Consider the following 23,674-nt stretch of genomic DNA (forward strand, 5'->3'; position numbering starts at 1 on the left):
AGCTTACTAATATGATTAGATGCGGCCCCCAAATCCACGTCACAACAATACTCCCTCCGTCCCTATTTACTTGTCCATATTTCCTTTTTTAGTTGTCCATTTTGACAAATCAAGAAAGGACAACAAATTTTTTCCTATTATACCCTTATTTACACTTCTTGAAAATTGTAAAAGTGTATGTTGTTTCCCTCCAATTTATTTCACTTTAATTCAAATAAGCGGTTGTAATTTTGAAGTGAAAAGTTGTCATAAGGGTAAAATTGTAACTTCACTGTGCTAATCATTGTTGCCTTAATCTGTGTGTCATTTCTAAAGTGGACAACTAAAAAGGGACGGAGGGAGTACCAAACTAAAAAGAAAAACAACCATCAATCATCATCATCACCTACTGCAATTTTATTTTTTTTCAAAATTCAAACAACTCTCTTTCCTTGTTCTTCCTCGATCCAATCATATACGGTAGCTTAAAGCTTAGCCATGTCATGGCTTGCTCGTTCCATAGCCAACACTCTCCGTCTCGACGACGATGAAGATAACGATAACGTAGACGGAGTAGAATTCAATCGCAACTCCCAAAACGATGTCGTAACACGTGTTGCCAACTCATCAACTGCTTCTCACGCCGTTGACGAAGATACATCCACCTACGAAGAAATCGATTTAGAAGAACGATCTAATAACGATAACGATAACCGTTCCGGTTCCGATGTTGATGATGAGGATAATCAGAATCGCGGCGTGAAGGAGGATTTGTCTGAACTGAAGGAAACCCTAACGCGTCAATTATGGGGAGTGGCTTCATTTCTAGCTCCACCACCTCCGCCATTACCGCCGGGGAAATCGGATCTGTTTGGTTTGGATGGGGACCGGATTGAGAATTCCGGATTGAGTGATGGATCCGAGGAGGAATTTATTGGGGATGGAGATGGTTATTTGGAGAATTCGGATGAAGTGGAGGAGGGTGAAAGTGATGCTGTTGGAGTGACAGAGGAAGTGTTAGCTTTTGCTACCAATATAGCTCATCATCCGGAGACTTGGTTGGATTTTCCGTTAGCTGATGAAGACGAATTTGATGGTTTGTATATCTTCCTTGAGTTCTGCTAGTCATTTATGACATTTTTTGGTTTTGGCTGAAATGTTAATTAATTGTTTAGTTCTTACAAAACAGATGGTAGATACACTGTATGAAATTTGATTAGGATGTGAGTTGTGTCTACTTCAGTAGTGGTATTATAGGACACTCTGGAAGTTGCTAGGTTAGTTAGAGTCCTTATTGGAGAAGTTCCGATGAGCTTATGTTACACTTTATTGATTAGGGAGGGTTATCCTTTGGCTAATTTTTAAGCCGTGAAAGAGAATTTAGGGCTAAGCATAGTCTAGTAGTGTTACTGATTGAGAATATAGGCAAGTAGTATCGAATATAGAGGACTTTTTCTTTTGTAGTATGGAAATTATGTGAATTAGTAAACTTGATCTTCTATACATGCTTGATAAGTGTATCATCTGGTTTATTGCTGTTAGCGAAAGTTATTGCTTTGGTCTAATTGAAACTTTTTTTTTTTTTGATAACCGAGAAAACCGTTTGTGACCCGCCCTTTGGACCAATCACAGCCTTCTAAACTCAGTGGATAATGGGCCCGCTCCTCTACCCTTCTCCACTTAAATACTAGGCTTCGCTTTGCGTGGTGTGGGGCTTGAACCTGCGACCTAAGCCACAAATCCTCCACCTTATGCCACTCGAGCTGGGCCTTGGGGATCTAATTGGGACTTATCAAATATCTCTACGACATCCAATAATGTGCCTGGTCAGTCCTAAGATGTGGGAATAGGAGTCAACTGATAGTTGGTTGTGCCAGAGGAAGTGTGTTATTTGAGAACTTGTCGGAGTTTAAGTAAAGCCTGAATTTTGTTTTTGTTCGAGTAAAGTTACTGGAGTCAGTTTTAACAGAACCGAAAACTTTTAGCTATTAAAGTTATTGAATTTATAACTAACCGTACGACTCATGTTATGCCGAACTTGTATCTATGTGCATAGTTCTTGTTTTGTTGTGGGTATTCTGCGTTGGCCCTTACGGAAGCTTAGCTCAAAGATTTTCTCGTCTTGTAAGGACCTGAACTATACATGTGTCTATGAGTTAATCAAGTTCTTTTGCTGATGTTAAACACTTTATGCTTGATAGTATATGGTAATTAAATGAAATCATTCAATTCTCTTTCTCTAATAAACTGGAGGAAACTACCATGGCAGTCCTTACACCCAGTCACCCACCCAAAACACAAAAAAAATAGTTATGGGTGGCCCAGTGGTTTGGGCTTGGGACTTTCATGTTTGAAGTCTCAAGTTCGAAACCCATTGCCAGCAAAAGCAAGGAGTTTGCCTTTTGGGTTGAGCTCGTCACACCAGGCTTGCCTGGTGTGGGTTACCTCTCCTGTGTGGTTTGCGAGCTATTGCATAGGAGCAGGGGTTTTACCCTATGCGCACCCAAAGGGTAGAGGCTGCGGGTTCCCTTGTCATAAAAAAAAGATTAAAAAGAAAACCAAGAGAAAGAGAGAGAGAACTAAAGTGGGAGAAGTCCTCCTCCTCCTTCCTGGACTAGATTTCATAAGAATACTTTGAACTGTTGAAGTTATATCTGTGCTACTCCTACAAGTAAGCAAAGAATGTCTGTCCTTCACCTACAAGTAAGCAAAGAAAGTAGGGACTAGGGAGACATGAATCAAAAGCTCCTAGCATAGAGGAGTAACAGGATTCCTCGGGATGATCTTCTCGAGGAAAGCATGAAGTGTGTAGTTTGAATATAATGCAAAATTCAGCAGCAGAGATACCTCGCATAGCATAACAGGAAGTGATCATATCTCTCAATACCTGATAATAGTTTTGAGCAATATATTTACATTTATAGAATTGACTTTCTTATCCGTATTCCACTGGCAACTTACATAAACAAGTTTCTATCTAGAAGAGCAATCACTACAATCAATACAAGTGCACACTGAATTTACATGGAGCAACGTAATAGAAATCCAATTCTTGCAACAAACCTCCAGCAGCAATTTTCTAGAAAGGGAGTGAAAAAGAATAGAATGCTTACACCTTATCAAAAAAAAAAGAATAGGATGCTTACTGCTTACAGTGAACAAGGCGGGCAAAACAAAAAATCTGAGTGTTTGCTCTGACTTTTACTATCAAGAGAGGAATGTTGTTATAATTTTCTCAGAGAGAGGGTGGGGTTGCTTCTGTTCGCATAATACTTTCTTGTACTTTTTTGGCCAGTACTGTCCATTAAAAGAACTTCTTTGGGCACACATGGGACATGGGTGTGGCCTAGTGGTCAATGAAGAGGATTCAAATCTTGGACTTTAGGTTTCAAATCCCGACAGAGACAAAAACACACTAGTTGATTTTTTCTCATATGTCTAGCTTTCGAGGGAAGAGTTACTTGGTAAGTATGCTGGTGCGAGTTAGCAGGTAGTTGGTGGAATTGTCGAGGTGCAAATAAGTTGGACCGAACATCAAACAAAAAAAATAGTGAACTGTTATAAACAAATAATGATATCTTCTAGAGTCAAAATGAGAAAAAGAATTAAAGAAGATATGATAACTTAGAAATGAATGTGGAAAAAAAAAAGCCTATAAACAATGTTAATAAAAATGAATGCTGACCCAAGTTAAGGCAGTATTCGGTGCAGATTGGGCACTTTTAATGAAAAGTGATGGACCTTGATGACTTACTCCCTTGTATTCTCCAATTGGTTGACAGCTTTTTCACGAAGATTAATAAATTATTGAAGAAGACTTGGATGAATTTTTTTATTTGAGTTTCGGTAGAAATATGACACTTTTAGAATTTGAAATGTGAAATAGGTCTCATATGAAATTCACATTATATAACACTGTAATGCATGTTTAATGACGCATTGAATGTGTTAAGACTTTGCCATTTAAGGGAAGAGGTCAATCTTCTTAGGCGAACTAAAATAGAAGTAGGTAAACTAAAATTGGGAAAGGAGCTTATGGCACTCCTTAAGTTGATCATGCAGTTGTTTGAAATAATTAAAACATCAATGCAGTTTCATATCATGCCATTGGTTGGATGGAGATTTTGATTACTTCCAAAGATCAAGTAGTCAAGATAAACCGCCTTTCGTAGATAGTTTTTGTACCTTCTTTTGTTCGTAGGTAATTCTTATCTGTTATTTTGTAAATCACATAATATGTGATAGAGTTGAGAGCTCAAGAACCATAAAGTTTGACTTCATTTTTGGCATGTGCATTTTTTCAGTACCCGTTGAAAGAAAATATTAAATTCATAGTTACAAACTTAATCTGACAGAAAATATCACATAAAAGTTTAAATTTGTATGGTTAAATGAATTTGTACTTTCAGTTTTGTGAATGTTGTGTAAAATGTTACTGCCTCCATCACAATTTTTATGGCATTCTTCCTATTTTGGGACGCGTTTGACACCGTTTCATAATTAATATTGGTATATACAACTTGCACAAGGTCAAATTCAGCTAACTGTTCAACTTTTAGACTTTGATATGAAGTTTTCTCTATCAAACTCAGTAACTTCTTGTTACTTGATACTTTCTTCCAATACTGATATAATTCACAAAACAAAATTAACATGTTAAGCTGCTTATCCACTCAATATTGTCAAAAAAAAATGTGACAAGGGAGGGAATTTCTGATATTATGTCTTTATTTACATTTTGAAATGTCATTATTAGTGTGCCATGTCAATTTGAACGGAAATACTTGGTAAACATGTAGCAAAGAATGACAACTTTTTAAGGCATCTATTGTATAATACTATTTTGTCACTTAATGGTGATGTTGGTGGGATCTTAAGGAGAAGATTTACATTAATTGAGTTTCTCACTCCTTTTTCTAGATTTTGAGCTCTCTGAGGCCCAACTGAGGCATGCATATGCTGTTGAACGTCTAACGCCGAGACTAGCTGCTCTCAGATTTGAACTTTCTCCTGCTCATTTAAGTGAAGGCTTCTTTTGGATGGTCTATTTTGTTCTTCTTTACTCAAGACTGAAAAAGCAGGACGCTGGGATTTTGTCTACATCTCAGGTTTGTTAATATTGTGCTGCCTGCTTACAGAATCATCATTGAATTGTGTTACACAGTCATGATGAGAATATTTTTCCTTTTTTCGTGGGCAGAGGGAACTAATAATGGATTATCTGAAAGCAATTTCAGCGATACAACTTCTATATACAAGACCTTTGATTACATGAGCTGTCTAAGAACTAATTTTATTTTGTCATTTCTTTAGCTTGTAGAGGCAAGGGCTATGTGGATGCAAGAGCTGCAAAAGAAAACAAAACCAGAGTCAGATTGGTTTGGCATAGGCACATTTCAAGCAAAAGAGAGCCCATATTCACCACGTGGAGACTTTGAATCCAACTCATCTGAAGATGCTCACTCTAGATATTTTGTGCTCCCAAGAGCATTTGCTTTTGAACCTCCAAGTTGCCACACCACTTCTGACACTGAGACTGAGAAACACTCAATTGAAAATACAGAGATCCAATTTATTGACAAGGCAGTTATTGAAGAAGATGCTCCAAGCAAAATCATTGAAAAGGAGGTGGTAGCTGGTCCATCTTTTAAACCACCAATGTTTGATTATGATGAGCATGAGGATGACTGGCTGAAAGACAACTCAGAGTTAGAGGGTTACACGGGTTCTACTATTGTGAATGAGGAGGATGTTTCGTTTAGTGATCTTGAAGATGATACTGATTATACAATGCCTATAAAACCCAAATCAGTGTCAATAAATCATAGCACAACACTTGATGTCTCGTGAATTTATCTTTAGCTGCCAGGAGATTCTTATTTAACTTAGGAGTGAACCCAGCCGCTTGTCAACCTCTGAGTAATCTGGAGCTCCTAGCAAAAAATGCTTTACTCTCAATTTCTCCATGGTTCAGGCATGTTAGGCTGCATCGTAACCTGTTCTGGCTTGCAGAAGTTAGTACTTCATGATTGTGCAATGACCACTTCCCGTGGTTGTTACTAGTTGTCAGTCTCAGTGTTAAAGGTTGGTCATCTCAGATTCTCATCATCTCTTGAACCTCACAAATTCGATCACAAGATGCTTGCTTACTTGCACAGTATGGTGCAAGGCAATAAGCAACATTCATTTTATCCATCTCCTCCATTTTTTTGTGTGTTTTGAGGATCATGACCTAGGGAGGGCATGGTTGCTAATTCTCGAAACAGTGTTTGTATTTGTACATATACATGAATGACCGTGCCCTGTAACAAGGCAACGGATATAGTGGGGTGTCATATAAGGAAAAGTGTGACATCTCTCCCCTGTGAAAGGAATAATTTTTGCAATTGCACATTGAAGAATATCCCAATTTGGCATGTTCATCTTTCCTCAATCTTCTTGAAATGCATCTGTGATGTTATCATGCATCTGTAGGCCTCCTCTTCTTACTTACTATAAGGGTGTAACTGTGAGTGAGAAGAGAATGAAACCTTTTTCATGTCTCTGTTGCTTTTATCTATTATTCCTTCAAATTGGTAATACATAAGAATTACACGGTTTATCGGAAACAACTCCTTTTACCTTCACAAGGTAGGGGTACCCCTCTCTAGACCCCCCCCCCCCCCCCCCCCTTGTGGGGTGATGTTGTTTGTTATTGTAAGAATCACTGTTTGCATTTCATTATACTGAATGTTCTCAGTTCTCACTATCCAAAATTCCTTCTGTGATTTATACTTGTGATGCAAAGAATCGTCAACCAGAGCAAGTTTAAACTGAATCAAGCATACAAATTGTATTATACAATAGTGGTTACACAGATTCTGCATTGGAAAAACAGCATAGATTAATAGTAGTATTTGTTTCATAATTTTTTTCAAAATTTCAGGTTTATAGGTCTCGTAACGAGGATATGATATATACACAAAATTAGTGAAAATATATGCCATTTTCACTTTGGGTTTGAGAGCCATGTAATCGGTGACCATTCAACACCTTTTGGAGACATTTTTAGTTTGTAGTCTGTACTAGTGAATAGAAGCTCTCTCCTCCATCTCTCACCCCTCCTATCAAGCAAGAAGGAAGCAATTCTTTCAACAGTTGAGTCAGACTCTATTATTATTATGATAAATCAGTAATAGATAAAATGACAAAGGAAATCAGTGATTGGAAATTGTAAACATTAAAGAAAATACTGTAAACATTAAAATAAGTTGACAATTTAAATTAAAGTAAAATAAATTGAAGTTTCTAGGAAATTGTACTCATTTGTCTATTTGGTACAAGGAAATTGCATCCTATAGGGGTTGTATTTTTTGTATAATTTCTAAAAGGATCTACTCGATTTGACATTATATGAAATCTAGTTCGAATTTGTTCAAGAAAGTAACCAAAGTATACTTGGACACGTCAAACGAATTGGGATGGATCGAAATTTACGGGAACCAAACGTTGTACCTCTTTTTCCCGACAGCGATGGTGTTCGAGCCAATTTTCACTCTACTAATTTCACGAGATATTTGTCACCTTCCATCAGAGACATATACCAAGTAACTTTATACACTAGTTAGCATAGATATAAAGAATCACTTACTTGTGTTCCTGTAAATGATACAATACGATAGATTATAGTATAATAATATATAACGACCATTAAAACAAAAATGTAAGAAGTGAGTCAAGTAAAAGATACCCAAGTATACATGGACGGTGGAAGTAAAAATCTCCAACTAACGTATTAATGACTCGAAAACTTCGAGCTTATAAAGAAAGTAGGTAAGTTTCTTCAATGCACTTCCATTTTTATGTAAAAAAAAATATTGTACTTTTTTTTCCTAGTACAAATATAGCTAATTTCTCCATCACTTTTGGTTGTTGGACTTCATTTATTTCTTGTAGTAACTTTTTGTGAGGTTACCGATTGACTAAAAATGAATTCTCGTAATTAATAGTTTGGCAGAAGCCTAGTACTTGTGATCCGAATCTTGCATTTGTACTAAAAATTTGATCGATAATACATATAAATAATAGTTTATTTCAGAACCCAACAAATTAATAGTATTTGTCTACACGTTTGTTAAGTATAACTTTTTTTGGACTTCGATTCCAGTTCTTTTTAAATCTTCTAACAACCCAAAAATAATTTTTTTTATCACGTGTGAATTTATTTTAATATTTTTTCCTTTTAGTATGTTTGTTAAAAAAAGAAGTAACAGAGAGATCCGAAATCTATTATGTCATCTAACTAAAAATTTGCTGATATAAGCAATGATAAAAAGAACCAATCAGAATTCAAGCAATAAAAAAAATATGAATAGTTGGAATTTCGAAAGTGAAATAATTTAATTTTAATTGACATGCAATCATTATTTTTTTTAAAACTTACACTTGTGAAAAACTATCTAAAAAGTATAGTAGTTTGTAATTCAAGGTTTTTAAAAGATATAAAAAAATATTATTTTTTTAAAAACAATTTACACCATTTGAAAAACTATCTAAAAAGTATAGTAGTTTGTAATTCAAGGTTTTTAAAAGATATAAAAAAATATTATTTTTTTAAAAACAATTTACACCATTTGAAAAACTATCTAAAAAGTATAGTAGTTTGTAATTCAAGGTTTTTAAAAAATATAAAAAAATTACGATCAAAAGAAATATTTCTTTAAATAATTTTTTAAAAGAAAATATCATATAAATTTAGATAGACGGAGAGAACATTATTGAATTGTGTATTTATATTATTATATTATATTCCTATTCTCATTCTAAGTAGACTTGTATATGCTATTCTTATTTCTTCTTCTTTTTATAGCTTCCCAATCCAATGTTCGGTATCCATATTAGAGCCTGACTAAATTGGGACTCACGTTGAAAAGTCTCATATTAGAATTAAATGCTCCTAACAAAGACGACTTCATACCTAGAGGAACTCAAACTTACTCCAACTTCTGATGAAGGATGAATTACTACTTATATCTATTCTCTCCACCACAACCCTTATTGATTACTCCCTCCATCCCATTTTATATGTCATTCTTTTCTATAAATAGTTGCACCACACTACTTGTTAATTACCATATTTTGCCTATTATACCCGTGATAATTTAGTTAATTAATCTTGAAAATGTATTCATCATTTATTATAAAGTTGACTTAAGAAAACATTAAATAAAGATAGAAGGGTAAAGTTACATCATTCCTTAATGCAAGTGCAAAGTAAAAAGGTGACATATAAAATGGGACGGAGGGAGTACCATTCTTATTTTTATTTCTATTCGAACATTAAAGTCACGTGGATGTCACGTGTAAATATTGCCGGCTTGGTAGTTAAAAAGCCGCTGCTCCTACGGATAGTCCACAACCCAAAAAAAACAGATAAAAAATTTCCCATAATTTTCCTCGAAAAAATTCCCAAAAATCTCTTTCCTTTTCCTACCAAAATTATAATTTCCACACAATTCCCTTCATATTTTTTTCCCATTATTTCTGGACTGAATTAAATTTCTTATTAACAAACAAACAAAAATAGCCCTCTCAGTATTTTGCTTGGTCAATCTAAACAGCCACTCAACTTCTCCCATTTCCATTCTTTTTACAATCGTCACAGGTTAGTTTCCTTAACGACCATTTCAATATTTTTCTGCAAATCAATTGAAAAATCATTGCTATATTCAATTGGCCATTGATTTTTCAATTGTGTCAGAAAAAAAACGAAACCCTAGGTTCCCCGATCTTCGAAATTCATGTTTATATCAATATTCTCAATTGTAGGTATCTTTAAAGATTCAATTTTTCACTGTGGGGTTTCCTTAATTTGAGCTCTAGGGAGTTTTCTTGGGTTTTTATTAGTGGGGTTTGCTTAGTATTGTATAAAGTTTCAATCTTTAGATGGATCTTGATGTGTTGAAGAAAAGTTTGAACTTTGGTCAGAAGAAGAGGAAGTGGATAATTCTTCTTGGATTAGTTGGTTTATCTAGTTATGGTGCATATAGGGTGTATCATATGCCTTCTGTGGTGAAGAGAAGGAAGAGGGTTATGAGGCTGTTGGGAGCTTTTGTGTCAATGGCTGAAATGGTTTCTGATTCATCTGAAGCTGTTAGTGTTGTGTCTAAGGATTTAAAGGAGTTTTTACAGTCTGATTCTGATGAACTTCCTAGGAGTTTGAGGCAGTTATCTAAAATTGCAAGATCTGAAGAATTTACCAATTCTGTGGTTAAGGTTTCCCAGGCTCTAACAGTTGGGATTTTATGGGGATATGGGGGTGAAAGTAAGAGGGAGATTGAGGAGGTGGGCAGTTCAAGTATTGTTGATAAGGTTATGGATAGAATGATGAGTACTGTTGGGACTGGGTTTGTTTCTGTTGTTGTTGGTAGTTTTGCTAGGAACTTGGTTTTGGGTTTCTATCCGAACAGTGGGTCGGATGAGGGGTTGAATGGGAATTACCAATCTGGGGTCTCGTTAATGAAGTCGAATTCATCAGAGGTGCCAAGATGGGTAGATGTGGTTTGTGCTGATAGATGTAAACTAATGATTGCTGATTGTATCCAGACATTTGTGAGCACTGCTGTTGCTGTTTACCTTGATAAAACAATGCATATAAACGTATATGATGATTTGTTTTCTGGGTTGACCAATCCGAAGAATCAAGCTAATGTGAAGGACTTTCTAGTTTCTGTTTGTAATGGGGCTGTTGAAACACTAGTGAAGACGTCTCATCAAGTGATGACAGCTTCGGGATCTGATTCTGATTTGAATTTGAACTCTGCTTGTTCCATAGTTGATCAAAGTGAATATTTGACTCAAGCAAGTGAGGAGGCACTTGAGCAAGTGCCTCCAAGAAAGATTAAAGATATGAATCAACCGATTGATCTACAAAGTAATGGATGGCTGACTAGTGTGTCATCAACATTGGCAGTTCCAAGCAATAGGAGGTTTGTACTTGATGTGACTGGCAGGGTGACATTTGAAACCGTTAGATCCATCGTGGAGTTTTTCACTTGGAAGCTATCAGAGAACTTGAAAAGAAGTGTTAATGTCGTCCATGAAGAAGTTGTGGAGAGAGGGCTGGATGTCATTACTCATATCAATGCTAAATCTTATGTAATTCTTACAGTATGCCTCGCATTATTTTTACATATCCTTGGCAGTACTCAAGCTTTATTGCCTGCCTAAAAGTTAGTGATCTCCTTAGATCTATTATCTTAGAAGCTTATATGTTCTGTAGTCTGGGAAATATGTACATGCATTTGTCATACCTATTATTGAAAGGACAGTTTATCTACATTTTCCCTTCATGTTGTTGAATTTTCTAGAGAAGATTCTTTTATCTTCCAGATGCATATGTTCACTTGATATCGGAAGTATTTGTTCTTCATTATCTGATCAAATAATGTAAAATTGGAGATAAATGCTCATGTTACTCTCGAATTTTCTACTTTCATCAATATTGTTATTATTACTTTCCAGCTATTTTAATCTTCAATTTTAGTATTACTTGTCGTTTCCTTTGCTTCAGTTATCGTACTATTTGTTGTTGCTACTTTTCTCTTCTTCAGATTCTTTGCTACTGTATTTGCTTTTTATACTTGATTTTCTGGTATGCTCTACTTGAGCCTAAGGTCTATCGTAAACAACCTCTCTATCTTCACAAGGTAGGGCACTTGTGGGATTACACTGGTTATGTTGTTGTTTGTTATTGTAGTATTTTGGAGAGTACAATCTGGTCAATATATTTCTTTGTTGCTCCTGTGATACTATTTTGTGAAAAGCTGAAGTTGTTGCTCATTTTGTTAGCACCTATTACTACACATTAACCATCGTTTTCAAATTCAATGGAGGAGAATGATGCATGGACATTGGGTAGTTTGCCCTCACATCATATTAGTTATGAAGTGTGATTGCTTTTAGAGTTTTCTATATGGTTGGTGTTCTTGTGCTTGGTCTCAGGATATTTTTTCCCTTCCTTTTTTCTTTTCTTTGGAAAGGGAACTCAGTGTACGTTTACATTGTTGAAGATATCAAAATGTCGTTTTGCATGAATGACTTTAATTCTCATTGTTGTTTTACTATACTTTTCTTGATATCCTTCATTGTTTACTACTTTATTACTATCATGAAGCTACCGAGTTTAACCTTTGGAATCGAATAGATATTTATCTCTTATCTGCATCAAGACTTAGTACAGTCTGGTGACTCCTTAATAAGCAATTTGGATTGTGAAATTTCAAACATATGACACTGCCATTTCTTCCGTCATCTAGACGAGGAACTGATGGGCAGTCTTTTCTCGTTGATATAATTGTTCTGTTTGATGACAATCTGGAAAGATGTTATAATACATGATGTATACTTCTAGTTGCCTAATCTTTGGTCTTTGAGATGTTTGATACAATATTTTCTCCATAGCTAGAATTTGTAAAAATTGGAACCTTGTTCCTCGTGATTTTTGTACATGACATTATTGTTTAAATGTATATTATGGCTGCAGTTACCTCTCCTCTCTCTCTCTCTCTGTTGTCCGCCATGAAGCTAAACATAAGAATTGTCCAACCCATATAAGGGGTCTCGGGATCTTGTCCCGGTTTGATGTGGGACATTCTCATCAGGGACTTACTAGCTGTCCTTTTCTTATCTTGAAACTAACCAGTTAAAGTATGAAAAGAATGTGGACAACAAAATGTTAAAATTTATTTAACTACCTACCTTTTTGACTGGAGACAATGGTCTCCTCAAAGTCTTAGATAAGGAATTTTGGATATTTCCAACAAAGGTATGTGAGTTCACACTCACGAACATTAGTAACATAATTAAATCTTTTTCAGTAGGAAATTAAGTGCATGACCAAAGATTCTAGTTCATGCAAACTGCTTAAGTTTTTTGGATTTAGGGTATATATTATGTAGATAAGGAAAATGTTTTTCAAGAAAATAACTGGATTTCTTGCCTATTTTCTTGTGTTCGTTATCTTAGCAATTTTTTTTTTATTTATCTAAAATCATTTGTAATATATACTATGGGGATGAGGTAAGGGTGGCAAAATCAAACGCAGCCCGCACTACCCGTTTAAGTTTAGCCCGCCCAATGCCCATTCATTAGCTCAACCCATTTTCAATCCAGCCCATAAAAAAATGGATTGATATGTAACCCAAATTGGCTCATGAGCAATCTTGTCAAATATTTTTAAAAAACCTTTTCTTCAATTTGATATGTTATATATCAAATAATAATTTTACAGGTAGTAACAGAAAAAATAAAACAATTAAGCTTTGTAAAAATTGAGTTGGGTTGGATCTGACCCGTTATATAACCTATTACCTCGCCCATTTCGGCCCAACACATTTTGACCCAAGCAAATTTTGGTTGGATTGGATCTTGACCCGATTGTTATTTTAATCCATAGGGTATTCAATCCCCGAGCTTCCGGGCCTTGAGAACCGACTTCGGATTTGCCCCTTAGATAGTGAGTAGCAAAGAAGGGTAGGGTTTCAAGTTTAGGGTTTTCACTTCCACGTCCTAGCTCGTCGAAGCTACCGCCTATCGATTGAAATTTCCCTCCTCAGCCTGAGGCGGAACCGGCTCCCCCTGAACCATCATCGGAAGAGTAAGGAAGGAGAAGGGAATGGGAGTTTCTCGCCTCCTAAGAGTATAAAGAGGCGGAGTGTCACCCCAACAAACTAGACGCACGCATCAAGGCGTTTGCCAACGAGCGAGAGGTGATCACTCAAGAAAGGGGATTCATCCCCGGCAAATGCGATGCAGTGAAAGACGCTGCGGACTATGTGGCCGGTGACGCAAAAGATATGCCGGCAGCTAGCCAACTCCGCTTTCTAACAAGGTTAAGGCGTGTCCTAGAAAATGGAAACAATGAGACCTGGGCTCTCATCTAACGGGAAGTTCGAAGATGGAGACCCGGTTCGGCACGAAATCAGAAAGGTTTGGGGGACCGTTGGTCAAATAAAAGGGAAGGTCCTGCTTCCGGGACGGAACCACGCCCCTTCTCTTTCTCCGATCATAAAGCCCCTTGATCTCTTTATTTGTCTTTCATCCCCCCTGAATAAGTAAGACCCCGCTCTTTCGAATTCAAAAAAAAGTGGGGTAAAGCGCCGTTTGAAGTGGCGAAGGTCTATGCTACAGTAAGCAAAAAAGTAGGTTGAGGTTACGAAGTCACTTAGTCGAACTAGAAAACTATAAAGAAAGGGAGGCTAAGGTTATGAAGTATAAGGTCAGCTGGTTAAGGAAAGCTTAGGTTATAAAATCGCTTAGCCGTTAATTAATTGAAAAATGAAAGTAGTAGTGAGGCGTCAGTACGGAGTTGCGTCAGTCGTGGATATAGACTAGGCTAAGGCTTAGGTAAGGCTTGACTTCTATTTTCTTCACTTACACCTTACACTTCAGCTGAGTCTAACGAAGCTCAGGTGCGGAGCCTTCCACTGTGGACTGAGACTACGCAAAGGTAGAACACATGGAAACTTCGCTGACTTTATCATCAATCTTGATTTCGCTATGCTCCGGAATAGCAAAAATAAGTTCGTGTTCCGCTTTCAAAGTCAGTCGTCTGCAGTTCACACTTGGGCAAAAACGACTCTCCAGTGATTCCATTCCTTCTTACTATACTTCTGGGTCACTTAGATATCATTAATATAGAATATTAATGGATAGGATACCATACCATTAATATTCTATATTAATGGTTGGACTTGTCATTTTAAATTATTGAAATAGTAGACAGCTCATTGTCTTCAAGGTGACAAAAAAATAATCAAGATATCATAATTCGTATTAATTACAGTATCATAAGTTTGAATTCTGATAATCCTCTTATGATTATTTGTGTTTGACCAAGATTTTAAAAGTGTTTATCAGGAATCTGGTCAAAGGCTACATTATTTAAAAGAATTAAGTTTATTTTTTTAAAAAAAAATAAATCATATGACTTATTGCCCTATAATTAGTAGAAATAATAACACTTTTGTTCTTCAAACGGGCTTATTTTCCCCTTTTTGTCTTTCAAATTGGCTGATTTTTTATATTTGTCCTTAGCAATTGAATTAGCAAAGCAGGCAGCCGTGAAATATAACTTGTGATATATTATTATACGAAAAAATAAACGAATATCTCACCAAAAAATAAAAGAAGAGAAATAAAATAAGGACACCAAATAACAGAGAAACTAGGCAGAAGTATTTTTGTTCTTTGTATTATTACTACCAACTGCCGTTACAACCCCTTTCATAGTTAATTAATACTATACTAATTAAAAGGGGATTAAAAATTTAAAACACATAAAAAGTTCTTAATTAATTCATGGATGATTGTTATTAATAGTTTGAGTATAAATATAATCAAGATGAGCAACCAGTGTCCTCCTCTTCAAACACTCTTCTTCCTCCACTCCTTCACATTTTGCTTCTTTAATTTCAACTTTCCCTTCACTTGCAACCTGCACATAAAAATAATTAATCAACTTTGGTGTGACTTGCAGAATCCCGCGAACCATCAAGTTTTAAAATACAAGTTACATTCAAAGTCATTAGATCGAGGGCACATCTGTTTCAACATTACACGTAATTTACCTTTAATTTCAAATTATTTGAAAACAATTATACAAATCGATGTATCGATTAAGCATATCATGTCCATATAGTAGGACTGAATGTATAAAAATTATTTATACATTCAATATACATAAATGAAATTTCATTCACATCCATATTCTTCTATATATATAAAGAGAGAGATGAAATTATCATTTTTAGACTAGTTTTACGGTAGTTGTCAACATACGTATAAATACTACAACAACAACATATCCAATTTCGAAAAGATAGAGTGCACACAGATCTTACCTGAATCTTGGGGTCGAGCACAGAAAAAGAATCAGGACGAACAGCAAATGTGAGAGTATTGAAGCAAAGAAGAAATGCCACAACAAAAATAGTGCACAATTTTGACATGTTTTCCTATTTTCCCAACAACAAAGAAATTGAATTATTCTTATTTTTTGAATTATTTTAAAGATGGTACAATAGAATTTATAGGGGGGAAAAGGGGGATCATTTACTATAAATACGGTCAAGATTTTATTGGATTTTGATAATTAAATTGTTGACGTGTTGATAAGGACAAATTGATAACTAATTACCATAAATTGGTTAGAAAGTAGAGGTAGTAACCAAATTTGTACATGCCACAAATGTGTAGCTAATTAATGAATTCTAAATTAAGAAAATATTTGGTGATCACATATGAGTTTTCAATTTAATTCTTAATTAAGAATAACCTTATCTTCTTTTTTTGGTCAAACTTTAATTACAAAGGAATTACTACTTGACCACAATTTTAGTAAATCAAGAATCTTGGTTTATTAATTGATAGATTTTTTCTCTAAATAAAAATGTAAGTTTTGTTTTTTATTTATTTGGTTTTATTTTCACCTAATTAAAAAGAAAAATCGAGAAAACTACACGTTTAGAATTTGAACTTGTGATATGCAATTTGAATTGCATCTCATAGTCCATGTCTATTTGAAGGAAAATATGATAAATCGGACTATTTTATCATGCGAAGAATTATGATTATTAGTTTAAATATGTGTTATGAGATAATTTTGTAGTTGCTTAAATTTTAATGGGAATGATTTAAAATATTTAATCTTTTGTGTTGCGACGCGTTTGAGACTATAAAAGGAGAGAAGTTGGGACAATTGCATTGATTCTTGCTAAATTAGAAGCGTAGTCTAAAAATAAAAGTGGTATCATTCAATATCTTTTCACGTAAAATTTAAATATTGTGCAGAAAATATGATAATCAGATTGTTATGACATGAAGATACAACTAGTACAAATGTACACCATGATATAACTTAGTTGTTGCTTAAATTTTAGCACGATTGATTAACATCGTTCAATCTATTGTGTTACAACACGTTTGAGTTTATAAAAGGAGAAAAGTTGGCACAGTTGCATTGATTCTTGTTGTAGCAATCAGAAGCGTCATCTAGAAAATGATATCATTCAATATCTTTTCACGATAAATTTAAACAACGTGCAGAAAAATATGATAATTGACTTTTTATGACATGAAGGTACAATTAGTTTAAATGTATGTTTAGTCTATTTACACGTCATGAGACTTAGCTGTTACATAAATTTTAGCGGGAATAATTTAAATTAAAACATTCAACCTGCGTTACGACACGTTTGAGTTTATAAAAGGAGAGAAGTCGACATAATTACATTCTTGTTGTAGCATAGTAGAAGCGTCAGAAAGTGATATCATTCAATGTCTTTTGACGTATATTTTAAACATCATACAAAAAAAATATGATAATTAGACTTTTCATGACATGAAGATACAATAGTTTAAATGTGTGTCATGAGATAACTTAGTTGTTGCATAAATATTAGTGGGAATGATTTAAAACATTCTAGCCTATTGTGTTACAACACGTTTAAGCCTATAAAATAATGAAAAGAAGTCGACCCAATTGCACTGGTTCTCGTTGTGGCAAATCATAAGTGTCATCTAAAAAATTGGTATCATTCAATATCGCTTTACGTAAAATGTTTAAACATCATGAAGAAAAATATGATAATCAAACTTTTCTGTAACATGAAAAATTACAATTAGCTTAAACGTCACGAGACAACTTAGCCATTACTTAAATTTTAGTATGGATGATTTAAAACATTCAACTATTGTATGATAGCACATTTGTGCCTATAAAAGAAGAGAAATCGACACAATTGCATTGATTCTTACTAAAACAAATCAAAAGCATCACCTAAAAAGTAGTGTAATTCAATATCGTTCGTGGGTAAATATTGAACATATTGATACAAATTTTGTGAAAATTTGTACATGTATTAATAATATGTGAATAATATTCAAATTTGATGCAAGTTACCATATCTTAACATTCATTCTTATAAGTTATGGTTCAATGTTCAATTTCTTCTTTTCCTTATTATGAATTTTAAGTCTCATTCTAATTTATGCATGTTTCTAGATGATCTTTTTATAGTACAAAAATAAGGTTGTTGAACACTTCACTCACTTCATGTGACATATGCATTACAAAATAATAAGTAAATAAGAGGTTTATAGTAGTACCAATCATCCCCCAACCTCTTCCCCTGCATTTATCATTACTAGTTTTTGCAACATGCATATTGTGTTCTTGGTTTTTGGTGTGTTATTCACTTTGTTTGTTTCAGATTTGACTTGGCATGAAATTTAAGATTTTTTTTTAAAAAATAAGTCATATGAGATGTTGGTTGTAAAGAGTTAGATTAAATACAAAAAAAATAAAATGATATTCTTTCTAAAACAGATTAAAAAGAAAAAAGTAAGACAAATAGATTAAAATTGAAAGAATTTTTATTTGGGTAAATTTTAGGAATCACATAGTTTTAAGATGAAATTACAATCTATCCCTTTTTAGTTTGTAATTACATTAATCCCTTAAAAAATAACACAAACTGGATACACAATATGTAGCTCGGATGCATTAAAGAGTATTACGGATACATTATAACATAAACCGGATACATAATATGTAGCTCGGATACATTAAAGAGTATTACGGATACATTATAACATAAATCGGATACATAATATGTAGCTCGGATACATTAAAGAGTATTACGAATACATAATATGTAGCTCGGATACATAATATGTAGTTTGGATACATTAAAAACTAGCTTGAATACATTATAAAATAAATCGGATACATAATATGTAGCTAGGATACATTAAATACTGGCTCGAATACATTAATATGTAGCTCGGATACATTAAAGAAATAAGGGATTTTAGAGGTTTTTAGAAATAGAAGGGGATATTGGAAATAAGGGAAACATAAAACGTGTATTTCAGTAATTTTTCCTAAATAGTAACCTCAAAAGGGCAATTTGAGAAAATCAGCCCAGACCATTTTATAAGGCCCGATAAAAGTATATATGGAGTACAATTTTCTATTCATATTCTCTTTTGGATAATATGCAAAAATATCCTTAAAGGTGAGTGAACTTGAATTGTTTACTCCACTATTGGACAAAATTTTAAGTGTACCAAGTTTTCACTTTTGATCGTAAAGATTTTTCTACGAGACAACTCGAAATTAGAAATTAAAGATTATCTATTTTCAAGTTTGTTGGATCCTATTCTCTTTACACCTTGGGTTTAAAATTGATAATTCGCCCATTCTGTAAAGCATACCAAGAATGGACCAACAACAAATTTAGACTTTGAATCCATATAATTGGCTGAAGTGCACAAATAGCCACTTTAACGTTGTTATTTAAAAGGGAAAAGGTACCAGTACCTCCCTAGACTATGACCGAAATCTCAGAGACACACCTTAATTAAACTAAAGTCCTATTACCCCCCCCCCCCCCCCCCCCGAACCCATTCTTTTGTAATTTAGTTACACCTTTTTGACTTACGTGTATCCAAATATCTCCCACGTGTCTCAACTGCATGGAGTCACAGAGTTTGCCACGTAAGCTAAAAGGTGTACAAAATTACAAAAAAATAAGTTCGAGGGGGTAATAGGACCTTAGTTTAGTTAAGATGCGTCTCTGAGATTTCGGTCATAGTCTAAGGATGTACTTGTGCCTTATCCCTATTTAAAACTCAGTTACTTTTTTAATAAGTAACTAAAATTAACCCACTACTTTTGTTATTTTTGTCTTGAATTCTATGAAACATAGTTATGTTCGATTTTTTGAAGTAGATTTAGGAAACTCATTGTCCTTATTGTAGGTCCGGGATAAACATTAGTACTAAACTTATTTATTTTATTTTTTCCAAAGTGTAAACAAATTTGTAAAGTATTAAGGAGCGAGTAAAGAGGGAAAATGAACAACTAATATAGAACGGAGAGTATATAATTTGAATTTACAGTTGGAAAAGAGAGGAAAACAGAAGAGATTCTATTGTTTGTTCTTTAAAGGACGGGACTCATCAACAAAAGAAAAAATATCCAATGTAGGCCAGGTTAGTGTCTAATTATTTTAAAGGCCAATGAGAGGGCTATTGCTAATTACTATTATGAATTATAATTAATGATGAATGCATCTTTACACATTTGGGTTTCATAATTGCATTTGAACATGCCAAGGCCTAGGCTCTACTCTACTGTCCATATTCTCACAATTATTATTATTTTCATGTCTTTATTATTTTATATTGTGAGAGGGATGTGCCATATTTTATCAAACATATTTCTACTATTAAATTGTGATATTTGACTAAGCACAAAAACCAAAAGGATTTAACATATTGAACCATGTTTGATTTGACCAAGTACAAAAACAAAGATCAAGATAAGTATGTTTAATTCTTAATTAATTAAAATTTGCATTTTCATCTCTTTTTGTTAAGTAGATTTAACATATAGTGTCATGACTAAATGACTATATCTATTAATTTGATATTCACATTTGATAGAGATTGAATTTGAGCATGAACAGTTGAGTTTTCATAAATTTTCAGGATGACGTTTCACCATTTAATTATTCATGTGTTATCTGATATTTTTTATTGTTACTTCATCATTAAGAGGACAATATACTTTTAAAGATAGATCAATTATAACATACTTCTTATATAAATGGATCAACAACACATATTTAATTAATGAAGGTCAAATGCATGTTTGAGTCATGCATCACAAATTCATTTTGTGGTATTTTTTATATATAAATTATACAGAGACTCCTTAATCCTTTTTGTCACTTATATTTATACAATTTTAAAAATAGAGATAAAGTCTAAATAGTAATCTAAAAAGGGAATTTTTTGTAAATCAACTCTTAATTTGGATGTTGAACTATATATGACCCATATGTGCTAAAGTTAGTAAACATTTATCCCTTAATGTGTCTCACACCAAATACCAATCTTCCTTTCTTTGTGTTTTCGTCAAAAAAATCAAAAGAGTAGAAAAAAAAATAAAAAATACTCCCTCCGTTTAAAAAAAATGATCTAATTTGACTTGACACATAATTTAAAAAAATAAAGAAAACTTTTTAATCTTATGGTTCTAAATTACAGTTATTTCAAATGTATCAAAATGTTCTTTAATTTTGTGGCCTTAAATGTCACGAGAAAAGCTAAAATTAAAGTGTTCCAAAAAAAAAAGGGTAATTTTTTTAAAAACGAACTAAAAAAAAAAGCAGGTCATTAATTTTTAGACGGATGGAGTAGCTAAAGATGAAAAAGGGCATGCGTAAATATTAAAATTGAAATGATGATTGATGAACATGTAACAACTAAAATGTTCCTTTTTAATTTTAAAAAAATCTTTAAAGGCAAAAACAAATTATAAAAAGCTACCTTTGTCACCCACTCTCTTCCTAATTCCTCTCTCACTCTCTCTACAACATTTTCTCTCTCTAAAATCATGGCAGCTACAACCACCACTAGTTGTGGCAGTTTTTTCAGTTTCCGGCCAAGTTCCGTCGAACCGAGAATTCGGTCTTCCTCAGCCAGTACTACGTCTGGCTGCGGAAAATTCGATGGAATGGCTATGTGGTTGATCAACGGTGTATCCGCTGCGTTTTTCGCGTCGTTACAACGTTGTTCATGTATCCGCATTGCTACTCATGAGGATGAAGGTGAAGATGCTAATGATTTGCCTTTGATGTATAATGATGGCAATTATGGAATTTCCAGCAGTAATTCTTCATGTAGCAGCAGAAGGCCAATATTGATGACTAAAGGAAAGAAAAATAATGAAGCATTTTATTAATTACCATACATTATAAAATTTGTTGTGTTTGGTAATTAATTAAGAAAAAAAAAGAGCAGCGGGGAAAAAGTATGTTGCTTGCTTTATATTATTACTTCTACTAGATATATATATGTTTGAATATGGAATATCAATTTCATGTTTTGTGAATATACTTGAAAGTTTTGAAATTGTTACTTTCTATTATAATTAAAAATTATGGTCCTTTTTGAATTCCATGTTCTTTTTTTTATCGAAATTGTGTATTTACGGTATAAACTTTTCACTCGGTGTTTGATATTTTTCATTTGAGCCGAAGCCTATTTAGGGGAGATAAGCTTCTTAACAGATTTTTTAATATCCAAATTGATTTGAATCTAAGACCTCTGATTGAGGACATAGAAATTCTATCCATTCTATCTTGGAAAATATAGTAATTGATCCTTGACAATCTTACACTTTGCTCATACAAGAGATTTTGCCAAGAATTTAGATTTGGTTATCCACTCTTTTGTTGTTTACTTACTCTTTTCCATCTTATTGAAAATGGAAGAAAAAATTAATCTTATTACATTAAAGAAAGAATTAGTCTCTTTCTTCCTTGAGATAAAAAGAGAAGCTAAGCGCATGATAAAGAAACAGTCAATAATCGAATATGATATAGTATACTCATAATTTTTGAAGGATAAGGATAAATTATGAGCATCTATATTAAAAATTTAAATATCAAACACATAATCGATATGATCTTTTTAAAAAAATATTATTGGAGTGAGATTGGAAAATGTACCCAATTGATATAGACAATTCAAAGAAACAGATATTTCAATTCATCTCTTTTTTAGTGTAGCTAGCCGTGATGTAAATATAAGATAGATATACCAATAAAGAAATTAACAAACTAGGTATCATTGTATCGACTAAGTTCACGAGCTAGAGATAAGCGGAATGACAGAAGTAACATATACTAATTTTAGAAGCTGAATCTTGAATTACAAAGTCAAGAGTTAACTGACAATTACACTATATATTTTTCAGACAACAAGCAATTAACAATTTTTTAATTGTTTCTCTATCTATTAAATTATGTATGGATTAATTAAATTAGTATCTATTGTCAAATCCATCTAATTTATAGTTTATTTATTCAAATTTCTTCCTCACGAGTCTGGTCTCAGTAAAATGGGTCCAAGATTTGGAATCATTTGAATCATTGATAGATCTATTAGACCACCACCACTAATATATGTTCTTCGAATTTGGCTGGGTCTTTTTATTTTTTAGATTTTTTTTTTCAAGTTGATATTTTAAAATTCATATCCAATCAAATATAATTATCATATTAAATAAACTTTTAAAAGTATTTTATATGAGGAAGAGGTCAACAACACAAAAGGACAACAATAACAGATCATGCTTGTCGATATTTTTATTAACAATTTGTAACGAAAGTAAACACTTGTAAAATAAAGCAAAACTAAAGCTACTTTAATTATTCACTACATTTACTTTTCCAATTATTACATCATGTTGTCTGTTAGACTGTTAAATATTACTAGTTCATTTTTAATAACAGGTTTTGTATTTAGATATTAAATATAAGATCAGTTTTTATAAACAATGTATTAAAGGTGAAACTTTCCAATATGAATTTGAATTAGAAATAAATCTAAAACCCAACATGGGTTGTGGTGTACTGGTGAGAGTGTTTCACCCTTAACCCGAGGTCTCGGGTTCAAGCCCTGAGTATGAAGAAAATCTTGTTGAGAGCGCCACCCCCGAATAGGCCCTGCAGTGCGCGATTCGAATTTAGCCGGAGCTCCAACGTGGGCTCCGGACACCGGATGAGAAACCAAAAAAAAATTAAAAAATCTAAAAGAAAAAATGTTGGCTTTTAGACTATTACTAACGGCTAGCCCACTG

General features: G+C 33.6%; 4 protein-coding genes across 4 annotated transcripts in view; 2 read left to right on the forward strand and 2 right to left on the reverse strand.

Moving 5' to 3' along the window:
* LOC125829951 (G-type lectin S-receptor-like serine/threonine-protein kinase At4g27290) overlaps nt 1–23,674 on the reverse strand; it is a 320,066-nt gene that overhangs the window by 30,657 nt on the left and 265,735 nt on the right. The window lies entirely within an intron of this gene.
* Nucleotides 400–6,550, forward strand: LOC125829967 (uncharacterized). The gene is made up of 3 exons (XM_049509196.1): nt 400–1,075; nt 4,900–5,087; nt 5,293–6,550. The coding sequence occupies exons 1-3, from the start codon at nt 478–480 to the stop codon at nt 5,827–5,829; spliced, it is 1,323 nt and encodes a 440-aa protein (XP_049365153.1). The 5' UTR covers nt 400–477; the 3' UTR covers nt 5,830–6,550.
* LOC125829968 (protein PHLOEM PROTEIN 2-LIKE A10) lies at nt 9,532–11,281 on the forward strand. The gene has a single exon (XM_049509197.1). The coding sequence runs from the start codon at nt 9,904–9,906 to the stop codon at nt 11,185–11,187; it is 1,284 nt and encodes a 427-aa protein (XP_049365154.1). The 5' UTR covers nt 9,532–9,903; the 3' UTR covers nt 11,188–11,281.
* On the reverse strand, nt 15,285–16,046 carry LOC125829981 (phytosulfokines 3-like). The gene is made up of 2 exons (XM_049509214.1): nt 15,861–16,046; nt 15,285–15,454 (listed from the first exon to the last, which is right to left on the reverse strand). The coding sequence occupies exons 1-2, from the start codon at nt 15,966–15,968 to the stop codon at nt 15,317–15,319; spliced, it is 246 nt and encodes an 81-aa protein (XP_049365171.1). The 5' UTR covers nt 15,969–16,046; the 3' UTR covers nt 15,285–15,316.

This window comes from Solanum verrucosum, unplaced genomic scaffold, assembly GCF_900185275.1.
Source record: "Solanum verrucosum unplaced genomic scaffold, falcon-dt-bn FXZP01000282.1, whole genome shotgun sequence".
Lineage (NCBI taxonomy): Eukaryota > Viridiplantae > Streptophyta > Magnoliopsida > Solanales > Solanaceae > Solanum > Solanum verrucosum.

Coding starts and splice junctions, on each gene's coding strand:
- LOC125829967 (XM_049509196.1), top strand. CDS start 478: ATGTCATGGCTTGCTCGTTCCATAGCCAACACTCTCCGTCTCGACGAC. Junction 1,076..4,899: donor TGATGAAGACGAATTTGATG/GTTTGTATATCT, acceptor TCCTTTTTCTAG/ATTTTGAGCTCTCTGAGGCC. Junction 5,088..5,292: donor GGATTTTGTCTACATCTCAG/GTTTGTTAATAT, acceptor TCATTTCTTTAG/CTTGTAGAGGCAAGGGCTAT.
- LOC125829981 (XM_049509214.1), bottom strand. CDS start 15,968: ATGTCAAAATTGTGCACTATTTTTGTTGTGGCATTTCTTCTTTGCTTC. Junction 15,455..15,860: donor TGCTCGACCCCAAGATTCAG/GTAAGATCTGTG, acceptor TTTTATGTGCAG/GTTGCAAGTGAAGGGAAAGT.
- LOC125829968 (XM_049509197.1), top strand. CDS start 9,904: ATGGATCTTGATGTGTTGAAGAAAAGTTTGAACTTTGGTCAGAAGAAG.